General features: G+C 27.1%; 1 protein-coding gene and 1 long non-coding RNA gene across 4 annotated transcripts in view; one reads left to right on the forward strand and one right to left on the reverse strand.

Moving 5' to 3' along the window:
• The window catches only part of LOC123267302, a 142,568-nt gene that overhangs the window by 50,848 nt on the left and 65,936 nt on the right, over positions 1–25,784 (forward strand). The gene's annotated exons all lie outside the window — the stretch shown is intronic.
• LOC123267293 (proton channel OtopLc-like) lies at positions 6,420–24,952 on the reverse strand. 3 transcript variants are annotated; one of them, XM_044731849.1, is made up of 10 exons: positions 24,503–24,952; positions 24,007–24,352; positions 22,244–23,008; positions 20,629–20,909; positions 13,537–13,764; positions 11,659–11,861; positions 9,965–10,275; positions 9,332–9,497; positions 8,454–8,742; positions 6,420–7,458 (listed from the first exon to the last, which is right to left on the reverse strand). In XM_044731849.1, exons 3-10 carry the CDS (start codon positions 22,328–22,330, stop codon positions 6,753–6,755), a joined length of 2,271 nt encoding a protein of 756 aa, XP_044587784.1. In that variant the 5' UTR covers positions 22,331–23,008; positions 24,007–24,352; positions 24,503–24,952; the 3' UTR covers positions 6,420–6,752. The 3 variants fall into 3 exon arrangements, with proteins under 3 accessions (XP_044587784.1, XP_044587785.1, XP_044587786.1); XM_044731850.1 differs by lacking the exon at positions 24,503–24,952 and having other exon boundaries at positions 24,007–24,458; XM_044731851.1 differs by lacking the exons at positions 20,629–20,909; positions 22,244–23,008; positions 24,007–24,352; positions 24,503–24,952 and adding an exon at positions 17,021–17,253.

Below are 25,784 nucleotides of genomic sequence, written 5' to 3' on the forward strand. Positions count from 1 at the left end.
TATAAGTCATTAAATACATAATACATATGCTGTTAAAATTTGAAGACGATTTACCACACCAAGCTTCGAGATAATTGCAATTGAAAATGACATTTTTGTACATGTAACATAGGAGAAGCGTGGGAAAATGACAGTATTTTTAATTTTTTCCATCGAAAGAATTTCAAGACTTTATCAAAAACTAGTAGATTGAAGAATATGATATTTCGAACAATTAAAAAAAATGAAAATTTTTACCATGTAGTTTTCGAGATTAATTAAAATCAATTTCACTTTTAGAGGATTATTTTTAGGAGAGGGGGTACAAAAAACAGCCGCTAGTCACTGAAACCGTAGTGTGTGTGTATATGTATAGAGAATATAGTAGTGACGAGTACAGTAACGTTAAAAATCTTAACCTACAACCTTAGCTCTGTCGATACGTATAACATGGATAGCGAGTCAAAATTTTTGATCTGGATTGTCGCGGAGGTACTACCTTAAGAGCTTCTTCTTGATTTAAGAAGAAAAAATTTTAATAGAAATTAAGGAAATTTTTTATAATAAAAATTTTTTTTGTTTAATTTAAGAAATAAATAAATTTATGGGCGAATTTTAATATAAAAAGTCAAAAGTTAGTTTACTTACTGTTAAATACACTGAAAATAAATTAATGTTTAAAAAGAATATTATTTTGGAAATTTGAATCTTGTTTTGAGAAATTTATGAAATTTATGAGGGAGTAAAAAAATGAGCTTTGAGGATTGAGAAAAAATCTTACCTGTTGAGAAATTTTATTTAAAATAAAATAATCTGAAAAAATTAGCTTGATTTAAGAAAAAATATTCTTGAGAAATTGTTCATGGTTAAAAAAAATTTCACTTGATTCAAGGAATAAATAAATTTATGGGTAAATTTTAATATAAAAAGTCAAAAGTTAGTTTACTTACTGTTAAAAATACACTGAAAATAAATTAATTAGTTCAAGAAGAATATTACCTTGAAAATTTGAATCTTCTTTTGAGAAATTTATGAAATTTATGAGGGAGTAAAAAAATAAGCTTTGAGGATTAAGAAAAAATCTTAACGGTTGAGAAATTTTATTTCATACAAAATAATCTAAAGAAAAAAAATTAGCTTAATTTAAGAAAAAAAATTCTTGAGAAATTCTTGAGAAATTGTTCATGGTTAAAAAAAATTTCACTTGATTCAAGGAATAAATAAATTTATGGGTGAATTTCAAAATAAAAATTCAAAAATTAGTTTACTTACTGTTAAAAATACACTGAAAATAAATCAACTGGTTCAAGAAAAATCTTACCTTAAAAATTTGACTCTTGTTTGGAGAAATTTATGAAATTTACGGGAGTAAAAAAATAAGTTGTGAGGATTAAAAAAAAATCTCTGAGAAATTTTATTTAAAACAAAATAATCTAAAAAGAAAATCAGCTTGATTTAAGTAAAAAAATTCTTGACTTAAAAAATTGTTCATGGTTTCAAAAAATTTTACTTGATTCAAGATTTTTTCTCAAAAAAATTTTTTTTCAAAATCATTTTCTTGGCTTGAGAATTCTTCTCTTGAATCAAATTAATTTTTTTATCGATGTAAAATTTTTCTTCTCTAAAAAACCGAATTTCAAGACAAGAAATTCTTAAATCGTCAATCAGTTCTCTTCAAAATAATTTTTTTGGTTCAAGAATATTTCTCTTCCATCAAGTATTTTTTTTTTATTTTCCATTAAATTTGATTATAATATAATAACAAAGACACAGGATCAATAAAATAATAAATTCAAGTGGATTATTGCGGAGTGTATTAAATTTCGTAAGGTACAAATAGTACAAAGGGTATAAGATTACAAAGATCGCGTAGGAACTATAATAATGCGGACATATATAAAGATACAGCATTTATAATTCATATATCTAATATAATATAATAATAATAATGATAATAATAATTTTCTTAATCGATATATGTCTTTGGTTTTTTTAAATGAAATTTATTTGGTAAAAGAGAAGCGACTTGGAGGTAAACAAGACCCACATTTAAACCAAATTTCGAAATCTATTGGTACTATTTCTATAATAATTTATAATTACTATTTCATTATAATTAATATTCGAGCAATAACAAATTTAAACAAACTTTGATATATTTATTATTATAAAATTTAATAATATATAATTTAATAATAATAGCGACTAATAATTTAAATTGATGACGACGCATAAATATCAATAAATATATATAACGATTCAAATGTGAGTCTTGTCAACAATAAACGGATATTCATTTTCATTATTATATACTACTTTAGTCCATCCGTTCGTTACAAATTCCAATAATAATATAATAAATATTATAAATGTATAACGCAATAATAAATATATATATCTCGTATATAAATGTGTATATAATATATAATCTATATTGATTTTCATTTTATTATTAATAGCATTATTCTCAATTTATGCATACGTCGCTTGTTTATTTTTATTTCATTTTTATTTAATTTATAAAAATTATTCAAAAAAATAGTCGATACCTAAGAGAGGAAGAACTTTAAAAAAATTTTTTATTTACAATTATTGATTAATTATTTAAACAAATTCACAATTATTTTACATCCGATTTCGGACAGTTCAAGAAAACAATTTTTCTTAATTTAATGTGTTGATTGTTTACTTGATTTTATTTTTAGGATTAATGATAAAAATATCTCAAAATATTTTTATTTATTTCTAGATCTAAATATTTACGAAGCTTTGTAGACGTTCAAAAATGGTTAAAAGAATATTATACTTTTTTTATTATATTTGTGGTTTATGATTGGTTCAAAGATTAATTATTTAAGGGATTGTACGCACTCAAAAGAGGTTTTTTAATTATTAATATCATAATAAATATACATAAATTATTTTTTTTACAAATAAGATTTTTTTAAATCGTGTACTGAATTTTTTTTGGAATAATATGAGATAAGTCGGGATAAAAAATAATTTTGGTGATTTAAAAATAAATATTTTGTTGCAGTAACATTAATTAGTCAGGTAGTCTAACAAATTTTGTTGTTAAAGTGGCTAAATTATTTTTTTTTAAATAATTAATAGCCAAGGCAATAAATTAATTTTGTTATAGCAATAAATAGATTTTATTAAGGCAATAAATAAATTTTGTTATAATAATTTATGAAAATGAAGTTAGCCGACATTTCAAAATTTTTTATTGAAAAAATTTTTAAAAAAATTTCACATGTAAAAAACTTAAAAAACTATAAGTGCAATTTTTTAGAAATATATTTTTAGTTGAAATTTAATTAATAAAAAAAATCAAAAATTTTTAGACATCTTCTAACTTCAGTGTCATAATAATTTAGTTGTAAAAACACAGAAAAAAAAATTTACTTGAATCAAATAAATAATTTTGAAGAACTTCTTCCTTGATTTTTTTGATTTGAGTAGAAAAATTCTTAAACTAAGAAATTTTTCGAAGTTTAAGTAAATTTTACTTGATTAAAGAATTTTTCGTCTTGATTCAAGGCAATTAAACTTTTCAAAATTATTTTTTCGGTCCGATAATTTTTTTTTTTGATTTAATTTAATTTTTTTTTTTTTATGTGAACAAAAAAATGTTTTTTTTTTTTAAACAGCAGATTGATTAAGCTCATTTTTTTGAAAAAAAAAAAAATCAATTTCTTACTATAAGTAAACTTATTTGTTACTACAACATATTTTTCAGTAATCCCGTATTTTATTAAAGAAAAACTTTGTTAAAATATATACTAAAATTTTTTTACACAATAAAAATAAATTTATTTAAAATCTTAAGCGCGTACAATCCCCCAAATTGATCTTTAAATATAAAATATTCAAAAAGCTACGTATTTAATACTGTGTACTTTTGAGCTGAAATTAGCAGAGGTCCGAGGATTATTTCCGAAGAGAAAAATTCGGATATCAGACATCTGCTACTTTCAGTTTATCATGATAAAGATATATCAAAAATTTATATTACAATTACAGACGTACGAGTATGATATAAAAATAATATTAATAGATTCAATTGAATTTCATTTGTAGGTTTTTAGATTGAAAAATTTTCAATAAACTTTGTTGAGAGTGCAGACGGCTTTTGTGCTTTTAATCAAATCAATAAAAAGGACTTTTTTTATTAATGGCTAGAAGCGAGTTGCTCTTTTTTAGCGGATGGCATTTTATTTTTGTATTAAATTGATGAACAAGCCGATGAAGCGGAAGGTTTTTTTTTTATTTTTCAGACAAAGGTTCCTTTACGTGAAAGCTAACAATTTATTAAATTATTCATAAAAACTTAAGCTAATTTATCCAAACAATTTTTTAAATTTTGTAATTTTTTTTCTCATAGAAAAAAAAGTAAAAAATTCCAAATTTTATTTTAAAAAATTATTCAGAAAATAGTTGAAAAAATTTATATTTTTTTTCTTTAATTTTAAAATTCGGCAGTTAGTATCATCGATAAAAAACTACTCTACGTAAAAATTATCGAGTATTGAGTGTAGAAAAAACAGAAAAATTTATAAAAAAATAAATTTTTGATGGACGAAATTACTCGGAAAAATAGTTTACTAAAAAATGACATCGGGTCAGTCCGTGAAGAAATTGTTCCCAATGCACGTTGGTCTAACACGATTTACATGATATGGTTCTACAGCTAAAGTAATCACCGATCCCTGTATCGTCCAATACAAATATATATATTTATATCAAATATTAAATATAATATTATATCAACACAGAGCGTAATAATTATAAATACTCAACTACATTTTTTTAGATGACATTTGGATACAATGGACAAATGGCTATCCATACATCCTCGACATATATTAAATATCCCGGTAAAAACTCTAGTGTCTACGCGTGTCGCTTCTGTTCAATATAAACACGACCGGTCGTTTTCAGTTTAAATAGATTTTTCCCCCATTCTCGTTACCCATTTGATACCCATACTAGTAAATAGAGCTTAATGAGCAAAGTACTTCCACATAAGTGCTGGCTTAATAAAACCTACGTCTACTCTACACAGTAAATAATAATTGACATTTTTAAAATGTCAAATTTATTTACTTCATTAAAACCGTCTACCGTTACAATTTACAGCCCAAGAAAATTTACACTGTTCAAAATTACTGATCTGTAGTTAAAAATCTTAAATTACATTTTTTGATTTACAAATATATTTAAATAAATTTTTTTTTAATCTTAAAACCAAAATTCTAGATCAAATTCTTCAGTTAAAAAAAAATAAGAAATCTTTTTTGTAGAAAATTAAATTCTTTCTAAAATTAGCCATCATTTTGACCGTAACTCTCTTCCTTTCCCAAAATTTCAATTTAAAGTCCAAAAATCTCGTAAAAAAAAATTATTCACGATTTTCAAAAGTTAAAATTAAAAATTCTTGGATAAGTATCGTAGTTAAAAAAAATAATAGATCTTTTTTGTGCACTGATAGAAGGATTTATTTGTACCAAAAAATATTTATTAATAGTTAACAAATCGTTTATTAGAGACCACTTTTTAGTATTAAATAAATATTTCTTAGTATTTAAAATGATTTGTTTGTATTTAATAAATCTGATATTCATTTATTAAATATTAATAAATCTTTTTAAGTACTAAGAAATATTTATTAAGGACTAAAAAGTGGTCTCTAATAAATGATTTTTTAAATATTAACAAATATTTTTAACGATAAACAAATCCTTCTGTCAGTGTGAAAAATAGAATTTTCTATAAAAATGAACTTTACCATTTTTATATCTTTCTTCTTTTCTCCAAAATATTAATTTAAAGCTCAAAAATCACCTGATAGAAATCATTCCCAAGAAAGAAAAATTTCTTAACTGGGAAACAAAATTCTTGGCTCAAAAAAATTTTCGGACGCCTGAAGGAAGACCGAAGTTGTCTTGGCCGAAGTAAAAAGTTTTTTTGAAATTCTATTCTTGATGGAAGTCATTTTTTCTTAATTCAAATTATCATAAATACTTGATACAATAAATTTTTATATTTGATCAAGATTTTGAGATACTTTAGGGAAGCAGCGCTACCTACTTCAACTGAGAAAATAATTTTCTCACCTTGAATATTTGATACCCATTTTACATTATTTTAGCGTGCAATTATACATATTAAATGAAAAAAAATGATGAAATATTATTTGATCTTCCCATTTGACATGTTAATCAATAAAAATATTAATGAAAATTAACTTCTATCTTTATATTTAATTTTTTGGAGCAAGAGAGAAATTTTCTCAAGACAAGAAAATTTACTTCTATCAAGAAATAAATTTTTTGGAGCAAGAGGCTGAATTTTTTCAAAACAACAAGATTTTCTTGACTTAAATAAATTTTCTTGGATCAAGATACGTATTTCTTAAAGAGAATTAATTTTATTGGAATAAATGAAATTTCTTGTGTCAAAAAAACTTTTTTTTTCACTCAAGAAAATAATTAAAAAAAATATTTTCTTCCTCCAGACCAGTAATTTAACGTGTAAAAATAATAATAAATAATTTATTGCTTCCTGAGTCAAACAAACACGCAACTCTATAATAATAATAATAATATCAATAATAATAATAATTATCAGTAAAATTACAATCACATGAAATAAGTCGGGTCGTTTTCGTTAATAGCATCAAGACGCGCAATATTGCGGTGCAATTGACAAGAACTAAAAGACTCTTGCGTAACAACTCTAGTCATGGTCCCCTTGGATTTTTTCTTGCGTCACATGTATGTCGGCTTAACTTTGTAAGCTCTCTTCCACACCTCGCAGAGACAGACAGTGCTGTGGAACCGGTAGAAAATCGCGAGGGGCATCGACACGTGTGTGATTATCGTCCAGGCCCACAGGCCGTAAAAGTGCAGCTGAACTGGATGCGATTCCGCGCGAGATTTTTCCAAAGTATTTATCGCCCACATCGCAAGATTTGTCACTAGCAAAAAAGTGACAATTTCGCGGCCAGGCTTGCGCCTAATTTGCTCGGGGGAGGAGACAGACCTTCTTGACGCGTCGAGAATAAAGATTGTCTGGAAGGTAGTTTGAATTACGCTGGCCAGGGCCGTCACCAAGACGAGGATCGTGTTCCTCTCGAGAGTGAAGTACCCGCTTATTATCGTGAACGTCGAGTAGATGAACATCCCAGTTTGTGCGGCGATCAGCAGGATGTTGTCCAGCTCCAAGTTCCGAGCTCCGTCGTACCTCAGTCGTCGCATCTGGATCATCCCAATCAGAGTCGCCACCGTCGACATTCCGTAGAGAGTCAGCTCGCAGACGTTCACTTCGGTCACGGCAAAACTCACGAGCTCTGATCGGGAAATTAACACGAAGAAGAGGATTAATGAGATTATTGTTAGCACGAGGATTAGGATTCCTACGAATAGACCTTTGTGAGCGCGGGCGCAGTCCACGCTGTAGTAGTGCGGCGATCGTCTGGAAATTTAGGTTTTTTTTTCAGTAATTATTGATTGATTCGCAAATATTTGTTTTTATTTGATGAGCTTTATTGATTGTTGATAAATTATTTTTAATGTTCGAAAATGGTCTATCTCTAGATACATAATTAAGAAATGACCTTGTATCTTGTGAAATATTGACATTTTTAAAGATATAAGCTCATCCCGATGTTACTCTCATCGAGACCTTTCATTTGAGTACCCACATCAATTTTTTATATATTTATATATATTACATATATGTATACATGAAAAATATATGAAAATGCATGTGGGTACTCAAATGAAAGGTCTCGATGAGTGTAACATCGGGATGAGTTTATATCTTTAAAAATGTCAATAATTAAGAAATGACATTGCTATCTTGTGAACTATTGACATTTTTAAAGATATAATCTCATCCCGATGTTACTCTCATCGAGACCTTTCATTTGAGTACCCACATCAATTTTTCATATATTTATATATATTATATATATGTATATATGAAAAATATATCAAAATGCATGTGGGTACTCAAATGAAAGCTCTTGATGAGTGCAACATCGGGATGAGCTTATGTCTTTGAAAACGTCAATATCTAAGAAAGTACAGTGCAATTTAACAAAAGTCGTTATTTAATGAAGCAAAATTCTTTTTTGTTAAATCAATTTTAACATGTGTACAATTAACAAATCTGTTGAGAAAATTAAAAAAGTTTTTTTTTATATACGAATTTTTTTTCTTAAAGTCAAAAAGTTGTATCTATTTTATGATTTTTTACTTTAAAAATTGAACTCTTGGCTATGAAAATTAAGTTAGATTTTCAAAAATAAATTTTTTTTTTTAATTTTATTGTTTCGGTATCTTAAGAATCTTTTTTTTTTTTTATTTTTATAACTAGAAATTTAAAACAGTAAATTTCTAAAACGGAAAATTAGATTATAAAATAAAATTTTTTGGTCGATAAATTCTTATTTTTTATTGTTTTACCTGTAAGCGTGGGCGTGAACGTGATTACCGGTAGTTCCGGTCGGTAGATTAGTGCTCGATCGCTGTTTCGCGATGTTTTTCCACATGACGTACAGGATAGCGGCGCAAATTAAACTGTACTCAATGGTGCAAGGAAATAGAAAAGGACTCGCGTCTTGGACCAACGAACCCATGATATTTGTTCGCCGACATTCGAACATGTGGTGCGGGCCCTTTAATCCTCGAGATACGCGGACATTCTCACCGTGGTGTGAATGCGTATGTCCGCCTAAATGAATTCCTTTCGCTCCTGAAATTATCATTTTTTATTAACATTTAATAAAATTGTTTCTAAAAAATTTTTAACTTAAAAATTTATCGATATTTTTCTTTTTTTATAGATATTTTTCTTTTTTAGTTTATTTCTTATTTACTTACAAAATTAATGAATGATCAAAAACTAAGTTTCTTAATTCATAATAAAAAAAAAAAGAAATCGATACTTTTTTAATTTTAAAATTGAATACAAAAATAAATACTTCAATTTTCTACATCAAAAAATTTATATAAAATTTTTAATTAAATAAAAAAATAATTTCTTAAAAAAAAATTTTTTTTGTCTCTTTAAATTTATTTTTTATGCGCTTTAAAAATCTATTAAAAATTTATTTATTACTTACAAGAATAATATATAAAATTTAATTAATTTTAGTGAAAATTTTAAGCAAAATTTCAATCTATCAAAATTAAAAAAAAAAAATTAGTATGAATTATAAATTTTAGTTGTTATTAAAATATATAGGAGTATATTTTTTTATCAAAAATTATTATAATTAAAAATAAATATTTTGAAGTATCAAAATAATAATAAAAAAATTAATAACTTACAACAAACTTACCAAGTCGATGAGAAATTTTCAAGGAATTATTTTCCGGGTTATAGAACGTGAGGATTTCATGCTTAGTCTCCTGAACAAGGACATTAAGCCAAACCGATAGGTTGGTACCAATCATGTGCATGAGTCCGAAGCGTGCGAGCAGTCGATGTGAAGAAACTTTCATTTGCTGAAAATGACAAACGGGTTTATAAACTTTAAAGCTAAAGAAGTATGGAGCTAATTATTATATTTTTACATTCAAGTGCAGTACTATCCTATAGGTATACTGTTAAATTTATATGATTGACAAGCCAAGCACAATGTAAAAGGATATTGACCCGAACGTTTCATTAAACATTGCCATCGGCATTTCATCCCCTAGAGCTTTGAAGTTTCTCATTATAGCTAATCGATACTCCTTTACTTGTTGTCACTGTTAATTATTACTCCTACAACTTTTAATTATAATTAATAATTAGTATTATAACAATCAATTTATTGATTTTTTTCCGTAAAAACACGCGCAAAGTCTCGAGAAATTTTATTCTTTTTTATCAAGATTGCTAATAAAATGTTCGATTATTCTCCTGATAAATTTATTAGTAATTAAAAAAAATACGTCTTTTTAATTTATTCAATGAATAATCAATTCACCTGATTGTTCAAGAAAATGAAGTACATTTGAATGAATATAAAAGCCATCCGCGTGGCAGGAGTAAGTGCCAGCATAATATTGTGGCACTTGGTGTTTCTCTCGAGCTCAAAGTATTGTCCAAATTCTAGCCCAGAGTAAATCATCGAGCCAATTCCAAAAGCCACAGCGCCCATTCGCAGGTAAAAACTGCCGTAATGCTGGTTTAGTTTTGATATGCTAGGATTGTAGTCATTGTTCGGCGAATCGCTGTCCCCGGCACCACTTGAGGATCTACTTGAGTCTAAATCACTTATTTCTTTAGTATCGTGTTCTGAAATAAGTAATTATACGTTATGTGATTGTTTTAGATATATGCATTTAATAAAAAACAATTACGCGTTTTTTAATTAATAATATTAAGACAAAACTTCACTATGTTCATCGATAGTTTCATTTTAAAATTAAATCATCAGGTGGTTTGACATTATTACATATTATAAATTTTTGTTATAAATTCGGACCTCGTTATAAGCCTATTTCAAAAAATGACCTTGTATCTTGTGAACTATGGACATTTTTATAGATATAAGTTCACTCTGACATTACACTCATCGAGACCTTTCATTTGAGTACCAACATCGATTTTTCATATATTTTATATATTTATATATATTATATATATGTATATATATATATATATATATATATTTATATATATTATATATATGTATATATGAAAAATATATCAAAATGCATGTGGGTACTCAAATGAAAGCTCTTGACAAGTGTAACATCGGGATGAGCTTATGTCTTTAAAAATGTCAATAATTAAGAACTGACATTGCTATCTTGTCAACTATTGACATTTTTAAAGATGTAAGCTCATCCCGATGTTACACTCATCGAAACCTTTCATTTGAGTACCCACATCAATTTTTCATATATTTATATATATTATATATTTATATATATGAAAAATATATCAAAATGCATGTGGGTACTCAAATGAAAGCTCTTGATGAGTGTAACATCGGGATGAGCTTATATCTTCAAAAACGTCATTATTTAAGAAAGTACAGTGCAATTTAACAAAAGTTAATATTTAATAAAGCAAAATTTTATTTATTTATAGTTCACAAGTCACGGCAGTCACATAGTGCAGTGATAGAAGGATTTCTTAGTATTAAAAAAAATTTTTTTGTATTTAAGAAATTATTTTTTAAACATCATTTCTTAGTATTTAAAAAATATTTCTTAGTATTCAGGAAATATTTCTTACATACTAAGAAATATAAATACGAAGAAATATTTCTTAAATACAAAGAAATATTTCTTAAATACTAAGAAATATTTTTTAAATGCTAAGAAATGATGTTTAAGAAATGATTTCTTAAATACAAAGAAATCTTCTTAAATGCTAAGAAATTCTTCTATTAGTGTGACTGCAAGGTTGCTCGTAAAAAAATTAAATTAATTTAAGATAAAAATTCTTAACCAAAGAAAATTATTTGCAAAAAAATTTTCTTATTGAATTATTCTTATTTTAAGAAATTTTTCTTAATTTAAAACAAATTTTACTTGGTTGAAAAATGTTTCTGCTTGATTCAAGACAAAAAAATTCTTCAAAATAATTCTCTTGGCTCAAGATTTTTTTTTATCTTTAATAAAATTCATCTTTCAATAAGTGAGTAGAATAAAATAAATTGATAATTACTTTGCTTTGGTTTACCGTCGATCAGCATAAGTGAATGCATACAAAGTAGAAAAAGCATGCTGCCGAAATACAAGTAGAGGTAGAATGCCTCGTAAAACGAAGGCGGTATGTACGATGATATCACCTCGGACATAGGAAATGCAATTCCCATTACCACTAACAGTTTCCCGTAAAGCGCACTTAGGGTTGTTGCTAATGCATATCTGAAAACAATTATCTATTTTGAGTCTTATAATATCAATAAGTAACAAGATTATTTACAAGCAGTGATTCTATAATTATTTATTCAATTATTGGTCAATAAAAGACAGAACAAAGTGTGGAAAATCATAAAATAGCACGGGTTGATGTAAAGCAAAGCTTAAAAAAGCCAATGGAGGCTGAAAATCAATAAAATGTTGGCGGAAAAGGTATATAAGCTTCGTAAACTGAATTAAAGATCAATCTGGCGAGTATAAACTCAATAAAGCTCCACTGAGGCTGATAAATCATTGTAAAAGCTCTGTTCAAGCTTAATGACGCTTGACGCTATTTTTTTGACGTTTCAACGCTAAGCAGTTGTAATTTATTACTGTTCTGAGAGATTTTAATAAATTACAACGTTAATGAAACTTTCGGAAAGTTCAAAAAGGATTTAAGCTCCTTAGGTTGGGGGTTTTAATATATTAAATTACAAGTTAATAGGTTTGCTATAGGGTATAGGACGTAAGGACGTTAAGAACTCAATAAAGCTTAACAAAGATTATTAATTATCTGTGAAAGCTTTGTTTGAGCTCTTTGGTTCAAATTTATTTTTTATTGATTATTAAATTTTTAAAAAGCAAACTTTTTTTTATCTCATAAAAAAAAATTGAATTGATTAAAAAAAAAATATTTTTAAGCAAAAAAATCATTAAAAAATTTTTTTTTTGTTAAACAAAAAAGTTCTCAAATTAAATTTACTTGAACAAAAAAAAAATTATTTTGCTTAATTTGAGTCAAAAAAATTCTTTAGAATAATTTTTATGGCCCAAAATTTTTTTATTAAGCTGTATTTTTATAATATTCTTTTCAAAATAATTTTTTGAATTATTAATAATTTTTTTCTCAATAAAAACGCTCTCAAATTTAAGAAAAAAATATTTTGAAACAAGAAAATCATTTTGAAAATTTTTTTTTAATTAAACAAGAAAGTCTTGAATTAAATTAAATTTATTTGAACGAAAAAAAAAATTATTTTGCTTAATTTGAGTCAAAAAAATTCTTTAGAATAATTTTTATGGCTTGAAATTTTTTTTTATCAAGCTGAATTTTTAAACTGTTATTTTCAAAATAATTTTTTTAACTTTTAATATTTTTTTTTCTCAAAAAAAAAAGCTCTTAAATTTAATCAAATCAAGAAAAAAAAATTTTTAGAATGATCAAAATGTTTTTTTTAATCAAATTAATTTTTTTATCAGCGTACAAAAAATAAACCATAATTTAAAACAAATTTTTCGTCTTATATAATTTTTTTTTTAAATAATAAATTTAATTTAGTGATAAAATAAAATACAAGATTTTATTGTGAATGATTACCAATAAAAAATAAAAAAAAAATGGATGTATTAGCTCAATTGCACGCAATCTCGTGTAGACCCACACAATCCGGTGTATAGCAAGCCGTTTTATAATCTAAAGTGCCTGTAATTGTGACGGGGATCCTCTGGTACTGTACGCAAGTGAAATCACATCAAGTACACGTGATACCTTTAATCTTAATCTAGTTTATTTTGAAAAAGATAATTAAAATATTAAAAATAAGGAAGGAAGTTTACAAGTTAGGGATTTTTTTATAAAACGAGTAATTAAAAATAATTTTTAAAATATTAGACAAAAAAGTGTCAAAAAAGAACTTACGCTCCTAGGTGCTTGTTGTTGGCATCATCGGCGACCTCGATGAAGGTCGGGGCCGGATAGCAGACAGCCGGGATTGGCCGCGGAGGGCAGGGCAGGGCCAACGCAAATTGTCCGACTGCATGTGTACGGGACGGTGAAGTACTGCTATTTCTTGATAGTGTTTCCGGTGATACTATTACTGCTGAGGGCGATGCTGGCGATGGTAATGCCGCCGGAAGTCCCGGCCAACTATTTGTAATAAAAATATTATTAATAATAATGTTAATATGTATTGATTTAAACATCAGTATAAAATCAATTTTCATTAACCATTTTATTGTCTAGAGTAATTAATTGTCAACTTTATTTAAAATTTTAACAAAGTTTTGACATTTAGTTCAATAATTTAATTTGAAAATTGAAGAGGATTTTAATTGAATTGAATAACAGTTTTAAAGTTATAAAATATATTTTATTTTAATAAATTTAATTTAAGAGATTCGAGCTTAAAAAATTACTTAAGTGAAAAATTAGTCTTTTTTTTTTTTTAATTAAGCATTTAATTAAAATTTAGTGAAAAGATTGAGGGAAAATAAAAATCATAAAAAAAATTGCCACGAATTCAAGTGAGCTTAATTACTTTGACTCTTTAATTAAATGTTAGGAAAAATTCTTTACATTTTTAATAAAAATATTTTTCATTTTTGTAATTTTTTTTTTGCTAATTGATTTTAAAAATTATTATTTCAATTAATTAAAAATTTTTTTTCAGCTGGTTAAACTTGATGTAAAATTTTATTATTTCACAAAATAAATTTCAGATTCTTCCAACAATTTTTATTCATTTTTTTTTTCAATTTTTGGCTTTAAAAATAAATTTTAAAAAATTGGAAAATTTTTATTTTATTGCCAGATTTTAAGAAAATTCGTTTTAAAAATATTCATAAATTAAAAACTAAAAATTTTTTTTTAAGATAAATTTCAAATTTTTCCTCTACAATTTTAAAATTAAAAAAAATTTTTTAGAGCTTATAATAAAAAAACTACTTCAATTTTTTAAAATATTTTCCATCCAAGCCAACCATATTTTTTCCATTTTAAAACGCGATTTCTCAGATGAAAAAAAAAGCAATTTCTCTTATTTAATTTCCCGTTTCCTCCATCGGAAGATTGAAGTATAAAAAAAGTCATATTACATTTAAAATTCATCAAAGAAAAACTTAATCTCGATTAAAATTCGACTTAAAGTTTAAAATTTAAATTGCAATTCTCTAAATAAATGCAAAATATTTTTTTGTATTTTTTCCAAGTATTTTCCATCCATTCATAGCCTAAGGACAAGGTTAAAAAAATTCATAAATAATGCCTGGAGTAGAGAGTAGACTATAGTATAACATGAGAGCTAAAAAACGAGCGGGTTCATCTCAGACACGAGCTTTTTCAAATAATCACGTAGTTTTATTTAGCAAAGCGGCCAGCCCTCTGCTGGCTGCTCAAGAGTAGTTGACGAGGATGTAAGACCGGAGACATGAAATGTGAGAAGTATAAAGTACTAGGCACCAAGCAGTAACTCATATTATATCAGTAGATATAGAAGTAAAGACACGAGATACGACTATGACATAATATGAGAGGAGGAAGAAAGAGTAGGGCATAGTTGAGGGGTTGATTCAACGGCTGAGTGGCATTCGCTCGTTGTTCAACGAGGGTTAGTCCAAGCTTTGCATCTTCCATCCCTTCTGAGTCACCTCAGCTCTCGTGCTTCACCTTACTCATTCTCTTATTATATATTACTGTTATTCAGAATATCTCCAGGCTCCTTCTTCCTACATTTGCCTTTTTCAAGGAATACCTACTAAATTATCATTATCCTTATCCTCCTCAAACAACTTTTATTATCATTATCACTTGTATTGTCTATTGTCTTGCTGTCATTTATACACGAAGAGAATTCAATTATATGATCTACAATAAGAAATTTTTAGTGGATCTCATCTAAAATAGTAGTAAAATTTGTCCAGTTTTGAAATAATTAGTTTTATAATCTATATTAAGAAAATAAGCAAAATTTTATGGCCAGAGTATTTATATGATAAAATGGGTTTTTATGGTTAAATTTGGTATCGTTGGAAAACTCTTGACCTGGAGTTGTACCTTTTCATGGTTTCATATCATTCTCACCAATAGTCAATTTATAATGATCAGTATTAAGGCTGCATTCGAAAATGCTCTATTTCTAGATATATAAATAAGAAATGACTTTGTATTTTGTGAACTATTGACATTTTTAAAGATATAAGCTCATATCTATGTTACACTCATCAAGACCTTTCATTTGAGTACCCACATCAATTTTTCATATATTTAAATATATTATATATATGTATATATGAAAAATATATCAAAATGCATGTGGGTACTCAAATGAAAGCTCTTGATGAGTATAACATCAGGATGAGCTTTGATCTTTAAAAATATCAATAATTAAGAAATGACCTCGTATCTTATGAACTATCGACATTGTTAAAGATATGAGCTTATTTTGACATTACACTCATCGAGACCTTTCATTTAAGTACCCACATAATTTTTTCATATATTTATACATATTATATATATGTATATATGAAAAATATATCAAAATGCATGTGGGTACTCAAATGAAAGCTCTTGATGAGGATAACATCAGGATGAGCTTTGATCTTTAAAAATGTCAATAATGAAACAAATGACTTTGTATCTTGCGCACGATTGACATTTTTAAAGATATAAGCTCATCCCGATGTTACACTCTTCAAGACCTTTCATTTGAGTACCCATATCAATTTTTCATATATTTATATATATTATATATTTATATATATGAAAAATATATCAAAAATGCATGTGGGTACTCAAATGAAAGCTCTTGATGAGTGTAACATCAGGATGAGCTTATATCTTCAAAAATGTCAATAATTAAGAACTAACATTGCCATCTTGTCAACTAATGATATTATTAAAGATATAAGTTTTTAGAGAAGTTTTTAATAGTTTATTGGTTTTATATTTCTCTTCCGTGAAATTTGTCCATAAAACTGGTAATTAATCTCCTCATATCATTAAAATTTATATCAAAAGTACCCAAAGTGCATATTGTAATGAAAAATATCAAAAAATCATCAAGCTAAAATACTTTTATTCAAAACTCTCAATTTCCGTCAGTCACATATAGCTTGCAGGTAACCAGCTATTATTATTACCATCATTATTATTGTTATTATTATTATTATATCTCTAAGACTCTTGTCTCCATAACCCCGTAACAGAGTAAGAGTGAAGCAAACGAACCGATTAACCAGATTATTAATACGAGGGCTGACATTATTTAATTAACACTCCAACTGGAGACCTTTTCATTAGCTACATCGTAATAAGTTTTTTTATCCGTTTTAATGTCAGAGTATTTTTTTAATAAATAAATAAAATGTCAATGAACAACTCAAAGAATCGAAAAATTTCTCACCTAAGAGACGTCTCTTTTATCAGCATTTTTTTTTAATCTTTTTATAGAGTGGAACGTAATTGCTTTTTTGTTGTCGAGTGACTTTGTCGTTTGTTTTTGTTTGTTCCTTTCTTTTATTTTTTTTTTTTTTTTTTTGCGCAAAAGTTTAAACTGAACGGCACAATGAGGCTAGAGCCACGCGGCACTCGGTCACGCTCGGACCCCACATCACAGACTGACCAACTAACTGTCACTCACTCTCTTTATTCTAGAGTAATCGCAAGGGTGCTCGATTGTCTCGGCTCTCAATTGTTTTATTTTACCGTAATGATTAATCTCGGGTCTAAAGTTTTCTCTTTTTTTTAGGGGAAGTTTGAATTTTAAGAGTTAGATAATAGGACTCATTTTTTAATAAAAAGTTTTTTTACGATTTAAGCTTACTTAGATTTTTATTACTTTTATTTTAAACGAAGAAAAAAATCTTGTGGTTAAATTATGAAAAGTAAAAAGTTTTTTTCTTTTTATACAATTTAGCTATTATGTTATATTTATAAAATGAAACTTTTATAGTTACTTTTAAAGTAATACTCCGTTGCGGAAATTCATATCTTACCTTATTTATAGAAGATAAAATTTCTGCAAAGTATTACTTTCATTTTTTATAAAGTCAATAGTTGAGTCCTGTCTAAGAGTATTTTTATATTTTCTTACTCGTAAAAGTTTGCGGTTATATATATTATATAACATATTTTTCGATCTCAGTAAAAAAAAAATATCTAATTACATCATTTCTTTTTAAGAACTTTTTTTTTTTTAGGAAATTTAGGTTTTTTCTAATTATTAATTAATTGGCAACTACATTGAGGATTTCTTTGTTTTTGATGAGCTTTATTAATTGTTGATAAATTATTTTTAATGTCCGAAAATTCTCTTTCTCCAGATAGATAATTAAGAAATGACCTTGTATCTTGTGAACTATTGACATTTTTAAGGATATAAGCTCATCCCGATATTACGCTCATCGAGACCTTTCATTTGAGTACCCACATCAATTTTTCATATATTTCATATATTTATATATATGAAAAATATATCAAAATTCATATATAAATATATGAAATATATGAAAAATTAATGTGGATACTCAAATGAAAGGTCTCGATGAGTGTAATGTCGGGGTGAGCTTATATCTTTAAAAATATCAATAATTAAGAAATTACCTTGTATCTCGTGAACTATTGACATTTTTAAAGATATAAACACATTCCGATGTTATACTCATCGAGACCTTTCATTTGAGTACCTACATCAATTTTTCATATATTTATATATATATGTAGATATGAAAAATATATCAAAAATGCATGTGGGTACTCAGATGAAAGCTCTTGATGAGTGTAACATCGGGATGAGCTTATATCTTTAAAATTGTCAATAATTAAGAAGTGACATTGCTATCTTGTGAACTATTGACATTTTTAAAGATATAAGCTCACTCCGACATTACACTCATCGAGACCTTTGATTTGAGTACCCACATCAACTTTTCACATATTTATATATATTATATATATGTATAGGGGAGAAAGGGGTCAATTGAACCAAAAAAGTTTAGTAATTTTTACTATTCGAATTAAAACTAAATAATAAATTTTTTCTTGGAATGATAGTTTATTAAGTCTACTATCATTATCAATACATAAATTAGTTAATAAACAACGTGAATTTTTAAAAATTATTAATTTATCCAAACGCGTCGAATGGTTCAATTGACCCCTGCTCGGGGGGCAATTGAACCACTGCTCGGGGTCAATTGAACCAATGACATTTATAACTCAAACCCGAACTTTTAATAAATAACATATTAATTGTTACTTTCTAATATTACTGTTGCACATTTTTAATACACATATATTATATTTAATAAATTAAAAATCGATTTAAAAATAATTTTAATTACAAATTGAGTTTATCAAATTGTTAGGTTATTTCCCTGAGTATTTTTCACGTCGAGTCAAGATGCGCGCGCATGTCCCATGCTTCTCCGTATGGTTCAATCGTCCCCGGGACTGCTGGTTCAATTGACCCCGTATAATTTTAAAACAATTAATAGTAAATAATAAATAAATAAACCATTCTATCACTATAAAGAAAGTTGAGGATTATAAAATATAAGTATATACAACTACTATAATTCAAATTTTATCAATTAATTCAAAAATTTAAATATTATTAAACAATTTGTCACCAGCCGAAAAGAAAGTTTGCATGCCTAAAAATAAGAAAATCTCAATTTTTCAAAATTTATCGATCGCAATGATTTCAAATTTTGATCATATCCAAGTTTAACATATTAGAATCTAATTCTAAGAGCATGAAGCGTTTTTCAATTTTTCGATTTTTAAGTCGAGCGGTTCAATTGCCCCGTGGTTCATTTGACCCCCTTCTCCCCTACATGAAAAATATATGAAAATGCATGTACACAGTAAAAAATTTTGCGTCATTACGTCAAAAAATTTTGTGTTAAATATTTAACACTTTTTTGTGTAAATTTAACATTTATTGTGTTAAATTAACATAGAAAAATGTTAAATTAACACAAAAAAGTGTTAAATATTTAACATAAAAATTTTTAACACAAAATTTTTTGACGCCATGACGCAAAATTTTTTACTGTGTGGGTACTCTAATGAAAGCTCTTGACGAGTGTAACATCGAGATGAGCTTATATGTTTAAAAACGTCAATATTTAAGAAAGTACAGTGCAATTTAACACAAGTCATTATTTAATAAAACAAAATTTTATTCATTCAAAGTTCACAAGTCACGGAAGTCACACAGTGACTGCAAGCTTGCTAGTTAAAATAAAATGAAATGAGTAAAAAAATTCAATAGATTAAATAATTATTCCTCGCTAGTCTATTAGTAGAAAAATTATTTTTTTTATAAAATTAACTAAAAAAAAAGACTATTTTAGAAACAAGAAATTTGTTTTAAATTACCAATAAAAATTTAATTTATTTCAGCTAAATAAAAATTTATTTAAGTATATGAACCTCACTCCGTTGCTCCGAGTGCTGGAATCAAAATTCACTCTCGATTTTTACGATATTCAATACTTCGGTAAATTACAGATTAAAGATTAAAGGAAGTATTAAATATCCGCATGTAATTTTGTAGATGATTACAACCCGATGGGTTTTCCCTGCGGTTTGTTTGAGGGAGAGACAATTACTATCGACACCATCGGTGACATTTCCGTACACGTATAATATATAACGTTGTATGACAGTCTATATGCCCGGGGGATGAAATATTTCCTATACAATCTCCTGTAAGCGACGTAGACAGAGAAGCATTTACTTTAGTTAAATATTTGCTTTGACAGCTTTAGTTTCGTCGCTTCTCTTTACATTCCCTGTAACACCCGCTAATAAAAACATTAAACAGCTCAGCTTTCCATCAATGTCAGTCCGCTAATTAAAAATAAAAATTCATTTCAATTCGATTAAAAAAAAATTTATTGGCAATGTAAAAAATAATTGCGTGTAGAATGTAGAGCGGTCGGGTTTTCAATTAAAAATAATTTAAGCGAAGATTGGTGGAAAGGCTAATTAAAGATAACTCACTCGTTTTGGTTTTGGGCTCGTTTTTGCATTTTCCCATGGCCGGAAATTACTGACGAGTCGGAAGTTTCCCTAGCGGCCTCCAGGGCGGCTGCTGCTGCCGCCGCGGCAGCTGCTTCTTCTTCCTCTTCTTCTCGCAATTCTTCAGAGGCTTCCTCAGGTATCGTCGTGCAAATATCGTCCAATGGCGGAAAATTCTCCTCTATTTCCTCTTCCCCAAGGTGGTTTTCATCGATGTGATTTTCTCTAGGTCTTGTTACTTCTTCAATATCTGAGTCTATACCCTTTTTTTTTTTTTTAAAAATTTTTTTTTTAATTTATTTAGCCTTTCATCTATTGAAAAAATTTTTCATTTTTTTTTGTAGTCAATTTCACTGATAAATTTTAATTTATTTAATTCATAAAATATTAATTTAACGAAAGAAAATTTTTATATCTCTAGATACATGATTAAGAAATGACGTTGTATCTCGTGAACTACTGACATTTTTAAAGATATAAGCTCACCCCGACGTTACACTCATCGAGACCTTTCATTTGAGTACCCACATCAATTTTTCATATATTTATATATATTATATATATAAATATATGAAAAATATATAAAAATGCATGTGGGTACTCAAATAAAAGGTCTCGATGAGTGTAATGTCGGGGTGAGTTTTTATCTTGAAAAATGTCAATAATTAAGAAATGACCTTGTGTCTTGTAAACTATTGACATTTTTAAAGATATAAGCTCATCCCCATGTTACACTTATCGAGTCCTTTCATTTGAGTACCCACATCATTTTTTCATATATTTATATATATTATATATATGTATATATCAAATACATATAAAAATGCATGTGGGTACTCAAATGAAAGCTCTTGATGAGTGTAACATCGGGATGAGCTTATATCTTTAAAAATATCAATAATTAAGAAATGACCTTGTATCTTGTGAACTATTGACATTTTTAAAGATATAAACTCATTCTGACATTACACTCATCGAGACCTTTTATTTGAGTATCCACATCAATTTTTCATATATTTATATATATTATATATATGTATATATCAAAAATATTTAAAAATGCATGTGGGTACTCAAATGAAAGCTCTTGATGAGTGTAACATCGGGATGAGCTTATATCTTAAAAAATATCAAAATTTAAGAAATGATATTGAATCTTGTGAACTATTGACCTTTTTAAGGATATAAGCTCATCCCGATGTTACACTCATCGAGACTTTTTATTTGAGTACCCACATCATTTTTTCATATATTTATATATATAATATATATAAATATATGAAAAAATGATGTGGGTACTCAAATGAAAGCTCTTGATGAGTTTAACATCGGGATGAGCTTATATCTTTAAAAACGTCAATATTCAAGAAAATACAGTGCAATTTAACAAAAGTCATCATTTAATAAAGCAAAATTTTATCTATTTATCGTTCACAAGTCACGGCAGTCACATAGTGACTGCACGGTTGCTAGTTCAAATTACATTTCTATTTTATCATACTCAATAATTAAAAAAAAAAATTGAACAGTAATTTTTATTTTTTTTTTTTCAATCAATTTAAGGGTAATATAAATTATGTAATTAAAAAAAAATTACCTGTGCAAAATCCATATAAAAAGAGTCACGTGAATCGGAGCTTCCGCGGCGAAGCCGAAGACTCAGATCAGGTGAACTTTCTCCCATGTTTTTTATCTCTTTCAACCCCCGAGTTATTAAGTCCTTTGTCTTGCCTCTCTCGGCCTTTGTTTTTTTCTTCTTTCTCCCCCTTTTACCCTCGGTTATTTTCTTTGTCTATATTTTTATCCCTGTTTTTGAGTTCCTCCCTCGGCAGATTGTCAGGAGCCGTCCGTGAAATTCTAAAGAGCACACATTGGGGCTGTGCAAGCCTTCACTTCCAGCTTCCGAGCAGGTACGTGAAAAGATTCAAAAATAGGTTCCTATCCGGTGATGGATTATTAAAGACACATGTCTCTGTATCTTAGTCTTACTCCTCTCCCGGAGCCCTTTCAGAGGCCGAGGTTGGATGGAGAATTATTTATCATTTCGTCTAGTCGGCACAGAAGTTCTCCCGGTGATCGAGTGCTCGGTGTTTTTCTTCACAAGTGACTCATGAAATTTCGAATTGCATTTGTCGCAGCTTCATTGTCATTAATTTAAGGTTTAGCGTAAGCATTCTACCGAAGCATTCTACGGCTCGGGCAATATTAAGCGGGAAGGACCCTAAGATTGTCTGCATCCTCCTGGGGATCTCTGACCCTCCAAACTCGGATCCCAAATAGTCTTTTTCACTCTGGCAATATTTCACTACTTGTTCTGGAGCCAGAATAGCCCAGTCAGTCGCCATAAAACCACCCCCGCTTGCTGTTATATATGTACACACGATAAATATTTATTCATTTTTGTTACAGTATATATTTTTATTATTTCCGTATTGTCAATTTTTAAATCAGCGATAAATTACGACATTTTTTTTTAATAAATAAAATTAATTTTTTTTTATTAAAATTATTAAAAGAAAAAAATTTCATTATTTTTAGTAAAGAAAATAATTATTCAATTTTTTTATAATAATTATTAAAAAAAAAAAAAAAATAAATAAAAATTACAATTAATATTGTAATTTTTTGACACTGAAGTTAGTAGGCGTGTAAAAATTTTTGATTTTTTTTATTAATTAAATTACAACTAAAAAGATAATTCTAAAAAATTGCACTTATAGTTTTTCAAGTTTTTTACATGTGAAAATTTTTTTTTTAATTGTTTAAATGAAATTTTTTCAATAAAAAATTTCTAAAAATTTTAAAATGTCGGCTAACTTCATTTTCATGTAATTTTTATTTTTTTTTTATTTATTAAAAAATAAAATAATTATTTTCATTTTTGTCCAAAATTTTTTTATGAAAAAAAAAAATTGTCACTTGTTTAGCAAAGGATTAAGTAATCAAACAAATGACATTTTTAAAATACATGCTCGCTTTAGTGTCAGTGAATTTTTTTTTGTTCACAAAAATTAATCAATTTTATAGAATACAAAAAAAAAATCTCTCAAAAATTTCTTACAAAATTTAGTCTAAAAAAAAAGTTTTTTAAAAATAATAATTAAAAAAAAAAATTATACAATCTCAATGTAATAGGTAATAAAAATTATTTTTATTTAATAAAAATTATTTTTTTCTGATAAATTTTTTTTTTATTTAATAAAAATTTATCGTTGACTAACTTATTAAATTTTCAATAAAAAATTAGATGTTTGAAATAAATCCCTTAAAAAATAATTAAAAAATAGACAAAAAATAAAAACTAACTCCCATAAAATTTTCTCACCCACAAACAAATAAAAAAATAAATTACATACTTACAATCTCACAAAAACACACCCTCAATTTACAATCATCACCAAACATCAAACCACTAGAACCTCAGAAACTACTTAAAAACTTTTATAATTTATATCATAACAAGTAAAAGTGTGTTGATCTCAAGCGAACTCGGACTGTTGTGACATAAAATTCTAGCACGCGGATGCAGTACGACGTAGAACGTAGAACTACCCTCGTGTGTACCCCAGTGATTCAACGGTAGTAAAACTACTATGTACTAAGTATATGAACCCTGTATTGTTACTGTACACAACTACAGATTATCCGAGTAGTGTCACCACTACCAATGCAATGATTGTTATTTTTCCGGGTCTTTAAATAGCAACTAAACATAAAACTTATATCCTTGATTCTGAGTTAAATATCGGAGAGACGAAAAAACCACAAGAATACTTTTTTTACAAAAAAAGTCCTTGTGAATTTTTCCGTATCTCTTATCTGAGCCAGGATATTAATTATCTTAAATAATTCACACCATTAAATTTGTATTCACACAAATTTTCACATTAGAAAATTTTCCGATAAAAAAAAATAAAACTGGATTTTTAGCGGCCCGGTAACTTGTTGATTTTTAATAAAATTTTTAGGAATGTTTTTTTATCGTAAACGGGAGATTAGAGGGTAGAATAGTGGAATAGAGTGGAGTAGAATGAGATAAGAGGAGAAAGGATTGGAGAGAGGAGAGGAGAGGAGATAAAAAGTTAGGGAGGAAGGGAGTGACGGTGGAGTGGATGCTCCAGTAAAATTCTCCACGCCCGATGCGATAAGAGTTTGAGAAGCTACAACCAGTGTATATAGCAGTACAGCAGCCAACGGGTCCGATCAATTGTACTTGGGAGACACGAGCACCCTAGTGTACAAGGGCGCGCCACGCGAGTCATCGACATCCCGACGACCGACGATGTGCGAGCTCCACTCTGCGAGCCTCGAATCACCCGGGATCCGACTAGACGCGATCCCAGCGCTCTGATACGCTCACACGTTAACTAGTTATGTTACTAGTAACAGGGCGAGGGTGGAGAGGATCCTACGAGCCATACCATGCCGAAAGGGCTTTAGGGCTCGTTTCAGGGGTGTAAAACTTCGTACTGCACCCGAGAAGTCTTTTTACTTAGTTTTCTCAAATTTTCTTCTTTTTAATTAACTAAAAAAAATTTTTTTTTAATTAATTATTAATTTTTAATTAATTATTAATTTTTAATTACTTTTTTTTTATTAATAATTTTGATAAAAATTATCAATTTTTATTAATGTTATTTATTTAATACAAAATTTCACATTAGTCTGATTTTTTTTAATTAACTAAAAAAATTTTTTTATTAATTAATTATTAATTTTTAAATGCTTTTTTTTTATTAATAATTTTGAAAAAAATTTTGAATTACAAAATTATTAATTTTTATTAATGTTAATTATTTAATACAGAATTTCACATGTCTGATTTTTATTTTAATTAACTAAAAAATAATTTTTATTAATTAATTATTAATTTTTAATTACTTTTTTTTTATTAATAATTTAAAAAAAATTGTAAATTACAAAATTATTAATTTGTATTAATGTTATTTATTTAGTACAGAATTTCACATTAGTCTGATTTTTTTTTAATTAACTAAAAAAAATTTGTTCTTAATTAAATATTAATTTTTAATTACTTTTTTTTTTTATTAAAAATTAAAAAAAAAATTATAAATTACAAAATTATCAATTTTTATTAATGTTAATTATTTAATATAGAATTTCACATTAGTCTGCTT

The sequence above is a fragment of the Cotesia glomerata genome, linkage group LG6 (genome assembly GCF_020080835.1).
Source record: "Cotesia glomerata isolate CgM1 linkage group LG6, MPM_Cglom_v2.3, whole genome shotgun sequence".
NCBI lineage: Eukaryota > Metazoa > Arthropoda > Insecta > Hymenoptera > Braconidae > Cotesia > Cotesia glomerata.

What these genes read in the sequence shown, in the direction of transcription:
- LOC123267293 (XM_044731849.1), bottom strand. Translation starts at nt 22,330, where the DNA reads ATGGGAGAAAGTTCACCTGATCTGAGTCTTCGGCTTCGCCGCGGAAGC. An exon ending in GAAAATTTCTCATCGACTTG is followed by an intron (nt 8,743 to 9,331) that starts GTAAGTTTGTTG and finishes TGATAATTTCAG; the next exon opens with GAGCGAAAGGAATTCATTTA. An exon ending in GTTCACGCCCACGCTTACAG is followed by an intron (nt 7,459 to 8,453) that starts GTAAAACAATAA and finishes CTAAATTTCCAG; the next exon opens with ACGATCGCCGCACTACTACA.